This window comes from Pochonia chlamydosporia (assembly GCF_001653235.2).
Source record: "Pochonia chlamydosporia 170 chromosome Unknown PCv3seq00015, whole genome shotgun sequence".
Taxonomy (NCBI): domain Eukaryota; kingdom Fungi; phylum Ascomycota; class Sordariomycetes; order Hypocreales; family Clavicipitaceae; genus Pochonia; species Pochonia chlamydosporia.
In genome coordinates, this window is record NW_019154050.1 from 231,027 (window position 1) to 243,804 (window position 12,778).

Sequence of the window (12,778 nt, forward strand, 5' to 3'; positions counted from 1 at the left end):
AGGTGCTTGGAGAGAAGCACCCGGATACAATTAGCAGCATGGCAGAACTCGCAGCTACCTATTATGCGGAAGGTCGTTATGCTGAAGACGAAAGAATCTCTCTTAAGGTACTGAATGTTCGGCGGCAGGTGCTTGGAGAGAGGCACCAGGACACAGTAAGCAGCATCGGTAACATTGTATTCAGGTATCACCCACAGGCTGCTGTTACGTTAAAGCTGAATGTCACACAATTGTGGGGTCACATGAGATCGAGTATGACGGTAACGAAAGTGCCAATTGTATTGAATGAGAATTATCAAGTACTCGACCAGCACGCTATCGAAACTACACACTTATAGACCAGAAGACGTCTGAAACTCTTGCAGAGTTCAATAGCGACAGAACCGTATACATGGGCGGGATGTTGAAGATACACTATATATACAGGTTGAGATTTGATGACTTTGACCGGAAAGTGCTTATGACTTTCTTGGCTGTCTATGAGAGGACAAGGCGGGAATCTCATCATACTCTCTACGCTTCTAAAGGCAAAAGCAACAAGCTAAATGTACTGTGTTGCCGAACTCTTGAGTTTCTTTTGCGACAAAAGTTATCTGATTGATTCACCCTCACAGCGGCCTCAACGAGGAATCAGGCCAAGAATTGCGTCTACTTGGTCGGCAGCTCCAAGCCTGCGCCGCTCAGCGAAGGCCTAATAAATAGCGACACCAAATTTGACTTCAACTCAACAACTGGCGACGACCTCTCACCTTCACTGACTATTTCAGATGAGACACAACATGACCCTACAGGTTCAAGTTCGGTAGAGTAACCGCCAGTAGCTTCCCGGCGGCTGCACCACACAGCCTCACCTTCCATCGACGTGCCTTCATCTGGTTCTGGCTCCGGTTTTCTCGGCGCAACAAGTCACTCGGCGGTATATGACGAGACTACACAGACATTGTCCCTTCTTCAAGGATTTCAAGCTTGCTTGCCTGTACCAGGAGAGTCGAAACAGAGACAACGATTCAGAGATGCAGCATCCGAAGTTTTGCTCTCTCCTACTCGCGAAATGTGCTTGGTCGTGCTTCGCAGTATCCCAAGTCCACCAGACGGACACATCTCGCTGCTCATGTCACCCCACCCGTATGACGGGTGGGCAAGAGTGGCCGCACAGCGGATTTTGAAATCACTCTATGGTAGGTTTGGGAAATATCTCGGTTCCAATCGCATCGACTCGCAGCTCGAGGAGATTGCGGTAATGCTCAGCAACAACACTGCACAGCCATTAGGCACCAAAATTTGCCGCTCAGCTTGTCCAACCAGCGCTGAGATGACCCCGCACGGGCCGGCCCTAGTCACCGTTTGCACATGGGACACATGACTTGTGGCTGCAGTTGTTCCGTCGTAAGCTGAGCCTTAAAATGATCCATCCACTGCTTTCTTTATCACTCACGCAAGGATCGTGACGATGAAGGGCCAAATATGTCCCGGCAGACTCTTTTCTAACCCTTTTGTACTCTCACTACTCTAAGACTGATTGTTTGCTCAGATCGTGTCGGCAAGGGCATTTGCAGCAAGCTGTGCCTGTCCGCTTACACTGCTGTAGAGTCGGAAATCATGTCAGATCCCAAGAAGTATACAGTCGGCTGGATCTGCGCCATCCGCACAGAGTTCGTCGCCGCCCAAGCGTTTCTCGATGAAACACACGAACAGCCGAAGGAACAAGACCCAAACGACTCCAACAACTATGCCTTGGGTCGTATCGCCCATCACAATGTTGTGATAGCGTGTCTCCCTGGTGGAGAATACGGCACGGCCTCAGCAGCTGGTGTCGCGATTAATCTGTTACGAAGCTTCCCAACCATCCGCATTGGCTTGATGGTTGGGATTGGAGGAGCTGCACCAACCAAGAAACATGATATACGGCTCGGTGATGTTGTCATCAGTTTGCCCGGTAACGGCAGAGGAGGGGTGTTTCAGTATGACTACGGCAAGACGATACAGGGCCAGGCCTTCGTCGAAACTGGTTTCTTAAATCAACCTCCAGAGTTGCTGCGAACGGCTGTGGAGGCGGTTGCGGCGAAGTACGAACTGGATGGCCACAACCTCGTCGAGAGTGTGAACAAGTCTCTCGATAAGAAGCCGAGGCTGCGCAAGAAGTATTCTTGCCCCACTGGCAAAGATATTCTATATAAGTCAGACTTCATACATTGTGAAGACAGGCTGGACGGATGTGAAGCCTGCGGCAGTGGTCCATCCGTTGTTGTGCTACGACCTGAAAGGGGAGAGGATGAAGACAATCCCGCCATTCATTACGGTTTGATTGCCTCTGGAAATCAGCTGATGAAAGATGCATTACTGAGGGAAAAGCTTGCTATCGAAAAAGGCATCCTATGTTTTGAAATGGAGGCAGCAGGTCTGATGAACCGCTTCCCGTGTCTTGTAATTCGTGGGATATGCGACTACGCGGATACTCACAAGAACAAGGAGTGGCAGGGGTTTGCTGCAATGACAGCTGCGGCGTACGCGAAACGCCTCTTGTCTCAAATAATCTCAACTAATATTGAGGCCGAAAAGAAGGTCGCAGAGGTCCTTAATAGCAGTTAGTCCTTCCAGAGCACTTCGGTACTTGTCCTTATTCTGATAATAAACATGATAGTTCTTGAAAGTGTGTCCACGAATGAGGAAACAACTAAAAATATGAAATCGGATCTCGACAAACAGAAAGATGTTTCCATCCTTGACTGGCTCACACCAATTGACTATGGCCCAAAGCAAAGTGACTTTATTGCAAGGTGGAAGACAGGTACAGGGCACTGGTTTCTAGACTCGGAGGCATTCAGTTCTTGGCTAGAGAGTTCTAAGCAGACTTTGTTCTGTCCGGGAATACCTGGTGCAGGAAAGACAATTCTGACCTCTGTTGTGATTGATAACCTTTTGACAAGGTTTCAAGACAACACAGATATTGGGATCGCTTATCTCTACTGCGACTTTCGGCGCCAGAATGACCAGCAGATTAATCACCTTCTCTCCAGTCTATTGAAACAGCTAGCCGCGAGGGTCCCCGTCCTACCCGAGGTCGTTAGAGATACTTATAATCGCCACAAGCTAGGAAGAACAACACCGTCACTGAAAGAACTCTCCGACTCCCTCCGATCCGTGACAGCCGGGTACTCAAGAGTATTCATCGTTGTCGACGCCCTAGATGAATGTTCTAAATCTGATGGCTGCCGAAACCGAGTCCTCTCCGAGCTCTTCCGGCTCCAGAGGCAAAATGGACTTAATATATTAGCCACATCTAGATTCATTCCCGAAATTGCCAATCAATTTCAAGGCTGCAGTAAGACAGTAGAGATTCGTGCGAGCTCGGAGGACATAGAGAGGTACTTCGCGGCCCAGATATGCCAACTACCACCATATATCCAGCAAGATGTGGACTTGCAGAATGAGATAAAGCAAGGCATATCTACATCAGTCGACGGAATGTACGTATGCTATTCTTTTGCACAGCGATAACACTGACAAGCTTACTATCCTGCAGGTTTCTCTTGGCACAACTATACATCAATTTGCTGCAAGATATGTACACGCCCAATGAAGCTCTAGAAACTCTTCAAGTCTTCCAGAAGCAACGTCAAGGGCCAGGTGAAGATGGGAGGGTGGAGATGTTGGCCCATGCATACAAGCAAACTATGGAGAGAATCAACCAACAGGGATCAAAAGCGAATATGCTGGCAATGAAGGTGATGTCATGGGTTACATACGCAAAGAGAGAGCTCACTAAATTGGAACTATTGCATGCCGTCGCTACGAAGGTTGGCATGTCTACTATTCGTCAGGGAGATATGATGGACATCGATGATGTCTTATCTAAATGCTCAGGATTAATTGTTATTGACGAAAAGAGCGATGTAATCCGAACAGTTCATTACACGTTGCAGGAATACCTCGAGCTGACCCTGCTAGATTGGTTTCCGGATGCCAAAATTGATATCACTAAAACTTGTCTTATTTATAATTCGTTAGAACTATTTACGAGTGGACCATGCGAGGCAGACGAGGATTTCGAGAACCGGCTTCAAGAGTATCCGCTTTACCAGTATACGGCACAGAACTGGGGGTGGTATGCCCGCGAGGCACCGACTTTATCCGCCGAAGTTGCGACATTTCTACAGTGCGATAATCTAGTAGAGGCCTCGAGTCAAGCAATGCTATCTATTAAACTGTACTCAGTATATTCGAGAAACAAATGGGACAGCCAACGATATCCGAAACATATCAAGGGTTTGCATGTGGCAGCACATTTTGGACTCAGTGAGGTCCTTGAAATGTTACTCGCTGCGCAAATACCAAACCAACCAGATAGTTACCGCCGTACACCTTTGTGGTATGCTACTAATAGCGGAATGATTGATGCAGTCACTGTTCTGTTGAAGGACCAAAGGGTTGATCCAGATTTCAGAGATAACGAGGGCCGGACAGCGCTCTCCTTGGCCGCAGAGAAGGGTTACGAGGCGATTGTTAAGCAACTCCTAGACACGGACCGAGTCGATCTTGAATCGATAGATGACAAACACGGGCAGACGTCATTATCGTGGGCTGGCGAGAACGGGCACGAGGCGGTTATGAAGCTGTTAATCTCGAAAGGTGCCAATGTTGACTCTTGTGACAACAATGGCAATACAGTACTATCTCTTGCTGCCGAGAAAAGCCTCCTACCAGTAGTGGAGCTGCTAATTGGCCGAGGTGCTTGCGTAAACTTTGCCAGTGATGATGGCTGTACACCGCTATCATGGGCCGCCGAGCAGGGAGCTATCGAGGCCGTCAAGCTACTGATTGGGAATGGCGCTTGTGTAAAGTCTGCCAGTAAGACTGGTGATACGCCACTATCGGGAGCTGCCGAGTACGGGCATGGAGAAATTGTGGAGCTGTTGGTTGAAAATGGAGCTCATACGGAATCTGTTGACGAGGAGGGCCGGACTCCGCTTTCGCGGGCTGCTGGGAATGGGTTCCTGCTCGTAGTCGAACTGTTGCTCGAGCACGGGGCTAATGTAGACTCTGCTGATAACAAAGGCCGGACTCCGCTTTCGCGGGCTGCTGGAAATGGATTCCTGCCCGTGGTTGAACTGCTGCTGGAGCACGGGGCTAATGTAGACTCTGCTGATAACAAAGGCCGGACTCCGCTTTCGCGGGCTGCTGGGAATGGGCTCCTGCCCGTAGTTGAACTATTGCTCGAGCACGGGGCTAATGTACAGTCTGCCGATAAGAAACCCTGGACACCACTTCGTTGGGCCATAGAAAATGGTCATAACATCGTCGCCTGGCTATTGCATCGAGAGATGCGCGGCTGGAATGACGAGACCTGTAAGAAGACCGATCATTTCCAAGAGATTTGACTATGCAGATAGCTCGAGACTAACTCGTGTTCAGCTTCATCCCCACAAGCATTACCTACGACCTCAACTAGAGAAGAGCTCGCGAACGTAACCGAGCTGGAAAGAGCGGCAATGACAAAACTCACTAATGCTGTTGTTTCTAAAAGGAAAGGCTCGGATGTGTCTGCTGCATCAGAAAATTCCCTTTCGAAGAGGAAGAGATCCGGTAGAGATTAGATAGAGGTTTCTCCTTCCCTTTCCCATCGACATATAAACTTCGCTGAATCCATCCTCTCCTTACCGGTCTAGCGTTGCTTGAAGAAGAAAACAAGTTCCATTGGCATATAGAAATAGGAGAAGAATACATGGACATTACAACTGCCAAGGGACATAATGCTTCTTAGACTAGCAAAGCGTAATTCATCACTAGTAATAATACCAATTGTTCGCCGCTGACTGGGATTGACAAAACAACTGAGGTTGGATGCAGCTATTTGCGCTTCACGGTGACTGACGTAGATTGTGTGCTTGAAAGAGCTTGTTTCCAGAATGTCATGAAGTTGTCGGCAAAAGGCTGTATGACTGCACGTTCTGGTTCTGAAGTGAACATTCAGAACTAGGCCTCCACTACCCCGCTATAGTCCTTCTGTACTCTACCCCGCGACACATACTTCACCTTTTTGTGCACATGATTTACAGCAGCAGCTAGCAGAGTCAAAGGAGGAGCTGAAGAAGCTGAAGGAGCTACTAGAGGCCTCCGCCCGTCAGGGAAGTGTTTCTCCCTTTCCTGGCGGTACGCAGGCATCATACGCAGAAGTCGTACGGACTCCATCGGAAAATCGACCAAGAAATGTGCTGAACACGCCTGGGCTTGTCAAGCCGTCGCCTACCCTGACCGAGTCGCTCTTCTGCACAGTGGACACATCGAGGGTACAAACGGAGGAAGAAAGTGCCTTCCACCCAGGGGAGGTCCGAACTATTGTAGAGAGAGAAGTTCGTAAGGAACTAGGCACACCTACATGGCGGTGTCGCGCCGTCACGTCGGGTCCCAAAACGCCCAATCACATCAGAGTGGTATGCCGAAATGAAGATGAGCATCAAACGATAAAACGAGTGTTGGAAGCGAATCTCCCGCGAGGAGCTCGTATACTGCGCGACGAGTTTTATCAGATCAAGGTCGACGGTGTGAGCCGTTCTGCAGTGCTGGACGAAGGTGGCAAGGAGTTACCTGGAATAAATGAAACTTTTGGCAATGAGAATGCCACAGAAGTCGTTAAAGTCAACTGGTTAAGCGATAGGTTCCTCAAGAAACATGGTTCAATGGTAGTTTATCTCAAAAAGGCGGTTGATGCGGCCCGATTCCTGCGCGAAGGGTACTTCTACGCTGGAGGGTTATCGGGTCAGACTTCTGTTTTCAAACACCAACAAAAACCCAACCAATGCTACAACTGTCAGGAAGTCACCGACCACAAGGCTTACCAGTGCCAAAACCTCAGATGTGCGGGAGATGTGCCAGAGAAGGCCACCATCACACCGCATGCAACGAATCTGTCACGAAGTGTATACCATGTGGTGGACCGCATGAATCATTCAGCAAAAATTGCAGGAGGCTCTATCCAGCTCGCAATGAGTAAGCCTCTGCGAATAATTCAGCCAAACGTGGGCAAAGGGGACGACGCGCATGATAGCCTAATGAATGATGAAGAGATTCAGGATGCAGCAGTGGTTGCTATTCAAGAACCGCAGGCGCGGAAGATTAAGGGCCGGCTACTCACCACGCCCATGGCACATCACAAGTGGACTAAGATGGTACCCTCGACCTGCAGGGAAGTGGGCAGGTGGCCCATCCGTAGTATGCTTTGGATCAGAAAGAATTTGGAAGCGGAACAGGTTCCAGTTGACTCATCGGACATAACCGCAGCGATGCTGAAGCTCCCGGGGCGGGTGCTGTTAGTAGCGTCGGTTTACGTGGAAGGCGTCGAGACGCAAGCGTTGACAGACACATGCCGCTTACTACGCAGGACCATCACGGAGGCAACACGAGGTGTAGGTTGGCAGGTCGATGTTGTGATTGTGGGCGATTTTAACCGGCACGACCAACTTTGGGGTGGTGACGAGGTTCGGCTGGCCAGACAGGGAGAAGCAGACGAAATTATCGATCTGATGGCCGAATTTTCCCTCACCAGCCTACTCCCGAGAGGAACGAAGACGTGGACAGGGTGGGACAGCAAGGGCCGAATCTGTGAAACCACCATTGACCTGGTCCTGGCATCCGAGGAGCTGGCAAAAGACCTAGTTAAATGCGGAACGCACGACACCGAACATGGCTCGGACCACAGGACAATCGAGACAATCTTCGAAACGGAGATACCTGAACAACAACACCAGGAACGCTTACCCCTAAAGAATGCCCCGTGGAAGGAAATAAATGTCAGAATTGCTGCTGAATTGGAGAAGGTGCCTGCTGAGGGAACAGTCCAGCAGCAGACAGATTGGCTCATGGAAATGGTGATGGAGGCGGTGCATACCTTGACACCCAAGGCCAGGCCTTGCCCCTACGCAAAACGATGGTGGACAACAGATCTCACGCAACTACGCCGAATTTACACGCACTGGCGCAGTCGTGCCAGAGCAGCGAGGCGAGCTGGATGGACGGATGTAGAGCTCGAAAAGACAGCTAAAGCCGCAGCCAAACAGTATCATGACGGCATTCGACAACAGAAGAAGTCCCACTGGGACGCCTTCCTGGCGGACAATGATAACATCTGGAAGGCAGCAAAATACTTGAAGTCAGGGAGTAGTACGGCTTTTGACAAAGTGCCCCAGCTGGTTAGGCAGGACAAAACTCGGACGGCGTCTAATGAGGAACAAGCGGAAGAGTTGCTCGCAACCTTCTTTCCACCGCTCCCGGACGACATTGAGGAGGAGGGAGATCGACCCCAACGAGCTCCGGTGCCCATGCCGGACCTACTGTGCAAAGGGTACAATGTAATTTAGTAAACTACCCATTTTTCGTCCGTGCGCTGCCTGACCCCCAGGTTTTATTTTACTCCAACTCCCGCGCCAGTGGCACGGCCCGTCAAGTAATGACCCCTACAATGGTAGGATCATCTCAATCTAGCAGAATGGAGGACGATGCAGCCAATCACAAGGCGACGTTAGTAATGTGGGGATAATATTCTTCCAGAATAGTTTCATGCTTAATTTTGGGCCATCATTGGCCAGATTGTGATGTCAGCGATGGCACGACGATGGCCGGGGAAATGAACTAATTTAAACGCGAGTGACTGTTGAGACGCGACGCGCTGTTCAGCTCGGCAGGTGGCTAAGCGTATCTAGATGAGTTTGCAACAATCTACTCTTGATGAGATCATTTCACACGAAAAACATTATGTGTCTCTTATGGAGCCGTTTGTGCATCTTGATCAGTTCCGCGTCGTGGTTTGTGTGCGATGCTGCTTTGCATGTGTAGCGAATGAAGTGGAGGCACACTTGCGCATTCGCCACAAGGACGTGCCATTGTATGAGCGACGAAGAATCATTGAATCTATTCAGGGGCTCCCAAATATTGTCCGAACCCAGGCAGAGCTGGTCACATTTCAATTTCCTCCTCCTACATCGGAACCAATACCACATCTTGGGCCACCTAGTGCCGACGCTCTGGGATGCAAGTCTTGCTCATACATTGCCCTCAGTGTACAAGAGGTACAAGCCCACTGCCGCAATAAGCATGGCTGGGTGAATCCAAGGAAGGCAGGGAGGCCAGCAAGCATGCAAAGTTCGAGCGATTCCGATATGCCATGGAGAAAAGGAGTGCAGTGTCAACGATTCTTCCGGTCGAGAGCCGCTAGCGCGTGGTTTGAGGTTAATCGTAACCGGCAATTTCCAAGTCAGGTTCAGTGTAGGACTGCGCCAATTCTGCAAAGTCCCTCATCGTCTGATGTTGAAGAAACCTCCCGCATGTCTATTGCAGCTGACCTTCACTTTCGCGCTGTTTTAGGTCGAGAACAGCGACGTATTGGCACAAAAGTTAATCCTTCATCACTTGATGGTGAGAACTTTGTGTCATCCAACCCTTGGATGCATAGAACACAGTGGTTGCAGACATACCAAAATTCTCAGCGCGACACACTCCGAAATTTAATTCAGCTACCGGACCACATCATCATAACAGGCCAAATTGCTCATCCAGAAGGTGACAACGGTCCCATATTCAACAGTTGTATCAATGAAGAAAAAATCTCTTACCTGCTTGGTGCTATGGACTTCTTGCTTGACCGCTGCGAGAGGACCGTTCACCACACAAGCCGCCATGTTCTTTGTTGGCTGCAGAGTAATAATCAGAAGACCTGTACACGGAAGACATTCTCACTTGTCGCGAAGCCGGCTAGTAAACAAAGGTATCGGCGAATATGGAAGTACTTCATCTCCTTCATACTCCGGGTTTCTCAGCTCCCAGAGGAAATGCGGAGGGGTTTATTAGGCAATCGGCTGGAGGAGGCTTTACACAGTCAAATACTCAGCCTCCTAGATCGCACCACACGTCATATGATCGACCGCTTTATAAATTTAGGGTCAGAGCAACAAGCGCTGAACAGGTGCGAAATGACTGCTGCAGCTAGTATGTGCGCCACGGGATGCTCCGATTCTGGCACCGGTGCTCGACGTGGTTCCGGCGGCGAAACCACCAGCAATGAAACCGACGACGACGAGACCGAAGATGAGAGTAGCACCTCTAGCAACGGCGACAGCCAAGACTCTGGAAGTTCGAACTATGCACTCGATATGACTAGAGCTACGAACTTGCGGAGACACCCGGTCGACAACTTTTATGACGAAGAGGTCATACAGTTGCTCTTTGGTATATGCATTCGAGCCATGACACAGCAGTTCGTGGATGGCCAACCCAGCTCGACGCTACTGGTGTACTTCAGCGGCATTCTAGGCTTCACGCGCGATTCAAAGGGGTTCTTATCAGCCAAACATTATACTCCAATATTATCAGCCCTTATTTATATTCAGCGACTCTTATTTCTCGAATACGCATTGCCTCTTCAAGCATACTCATTCATCGGAATACCTAAAAGACCACACCATACACAGCATGAACAACTTGATCGTATCCGACAGGTATATATGGTTACAGGGTCGCAATCCCCATTCGATGAGATGCATGACCTGCGATATTGCGGGCGGAATATTGCCCGCACAGACTTGCCGTCATTTCTCTTACGGTGGAGTGATGATGGCAACACTCTCTACTACGGAGATGATTTCAAAGTGACGATGGACGTATTTCGTGGTCTATCCAACTACTTTGTCACGAAAGCTGAGGACCTTTGTTCACGGCTAATGCTTGGTCTTTCCCCTGATGTTGACTTAAACAAAGTAAAGGATAACTTAACTAACTCTCAAGTTGGACACTCGTTCGTTATGAATCCCGATAATGGGCTCGAAACACTGTACATTGATTTGCTACGTCGAGTCTGCAACTCTCGAGAGTTTGTTGACCAAGGAGTGTGGCGCTGGAAGGCTGTCTCACATTATCGTGCGGAAGTGGTTTCCCTCGAAGAGGCGATCCTGGGTGCATGCCATACTGCTTGCGGCCAGGCACCTAGAGCAGAGGATCTCATAAACCTGGAATGTGAGAATGGTTCGTACACAAAACGTGGCTTTTACATCTGGAATGGCTTCATGATATATATTTTACGACATCACAAGGCAAAACGCCGCACAAATCGTGAATTTGTGGTGGCTCGCTTCCTACCCGGCCGCCTAGCTCGCGCAGTATATCTATATCTTGTGTGGATCCGCAGATTAGATGCATTGCTACGTTACGAGGAGATTTTATGTCAAAAAAGTGGGAATGACGATTTGCATCAGCGTCTATTGTTTCGTACCAACGGGAGAGTCTGGAAAGCAAACCGCCTTACAAGAATCCTTGAGCAAGCCACTACCATAGTGTGGGATCAGCGAGTAAATATCCGACTCTACCGCCAGCTTTCAATTGGAATTACGGAGCGACATGTACGCGAAGTTCATATCCCATTTAACAGGTTTGATGACCGGACATGCGAGGCAGACTTGAATGTCGCATTCGCCTGGCAAAGTGGTCACCGTCCACTTGAGCGAGGTGTAACATATGGTCTCGACGGTGCCTTCCCTTCGGTTCTGCAGCCTTCACTGCTACGGGCCTATCAATGGGTGTCTACACGTTGGCATGAATTTCTGCATCTCGCAAGTAAGTCAGAGCCGGCGAGCCCTTTAATTTGCACCGTGCAACCCGGTTCCTGCCGCAAACGAAAATCCTATAGACAAGAAACGGAGCTGCTGCCTCCAGCCAAGCGAATAGACAGCTTCTCAGTGTCTCATATTAGCCAACTTACACAGAGTCGTAATTTCGAAAATTTAGCAATAGGTTTGAGGACCACCCCAACGAGCTGGGATGCTCTCGGTACCAAAAGTAGCACGCCGAATGCCACGAAGCCAGAACAGCGCGATGTGGTGTGCTACCTTGCCAACTATGAAGTTTTGCTCTGCCTTATTTGTAAGATTGCCATAATGCCAGGAAAAGGCATTGAAGCTCATCTTCGAAATAACCATCAAATTAAAGGCCAGAGGTTGCGAGAAATTCTTTTGCAATGCGCAGCATTGCCTGTTCAAAATCCAGGGACGATGGAACTGCCAATGACAGGGACCAGCGCGATACCACAACTCCCAGTATATCGCGGCTATGGTTGCAATTATTGCTCGTACTTAACGACCAATCGTATGAGCGTTATTTCTCACCATTCCAAGAGACATGATGCTACCTCACGCGATGGCCACGGGTGGGCTAGCGTATTTCTACAGACCTTTATGAGAGGGAAGAGCACGCGTTATTGGGTTGTGAAAGACGCCGCATCGACCGACGAAATTTCACCTAGTTTCTAGGTGTAGAAATTTGATTTCGGAAGATCCACACAGCTGGTACTGTCCTAGGAGTGCGGGCCGACCCGCAAGTGGATCGAAGACAACGGCGGACTTGCCGTGGACAGAAGGCATTCGTTGCCAGCGATTCTTCCCTTCCAGGGCAGGGAGCCGATGGTTTGAAGTGGGTCGAGGTCTTAAAGCGATAGACTCGAAAAAACAGCCTGGTATTACGCGGTCGTCAATTATTGACCTTTCAGGCTTGCCAGACAAGCCATCGTCTCTAACACCTGAAGCTTACGCCCATGTGAAGGCTGTTATGGAACGAGAGGAGAGGTACCATCAAATAGCAAACCAACCAAGAAACAGCAGCAAAGGCCTCGGGGAGCAATCTTTCTCATCTACAACCCTGTGGCTGGAACGGACGCAGTGGCAGTCGACCTTTCGCGACAGCCGGTGGGACGTTTTGCGTGCGCTTACGCGATTACCTAACCGCCGCTCTCTAGATGCAG

General features: G+C 49.5%; 1 protein-coding gene across 1 annotated transcript; it reads left to right on the top strand.

Annotated features, from left to right (window-relative positions):
• Positions 1-1,599: 1,599 nt before the first annotated feature.
• On the top strand, positions 1,600-12,290 carry VFPPC_18514 (reverse transcriptase; the record flags this gene model as incomplete). Its single annotated transcript, XM_022430111.1, has 6 exons — positions 1,600-2,584; positions 2,642-3,467; positions 3,524-5,346; positions 5,413-5,465; positions 6,057-8,345; positions 8,697-12,290. The coding sequence occupies 6 exons, from the start codon at positions 1,600-1,602 to the stop codon at positions 12,288-12,290; spliced, it is 9,570 nt and encodes a 3,189-aa protein (XP_022284974.1).
• Positions 12,291-12,778: the final 488 nt, after the last annotated feature.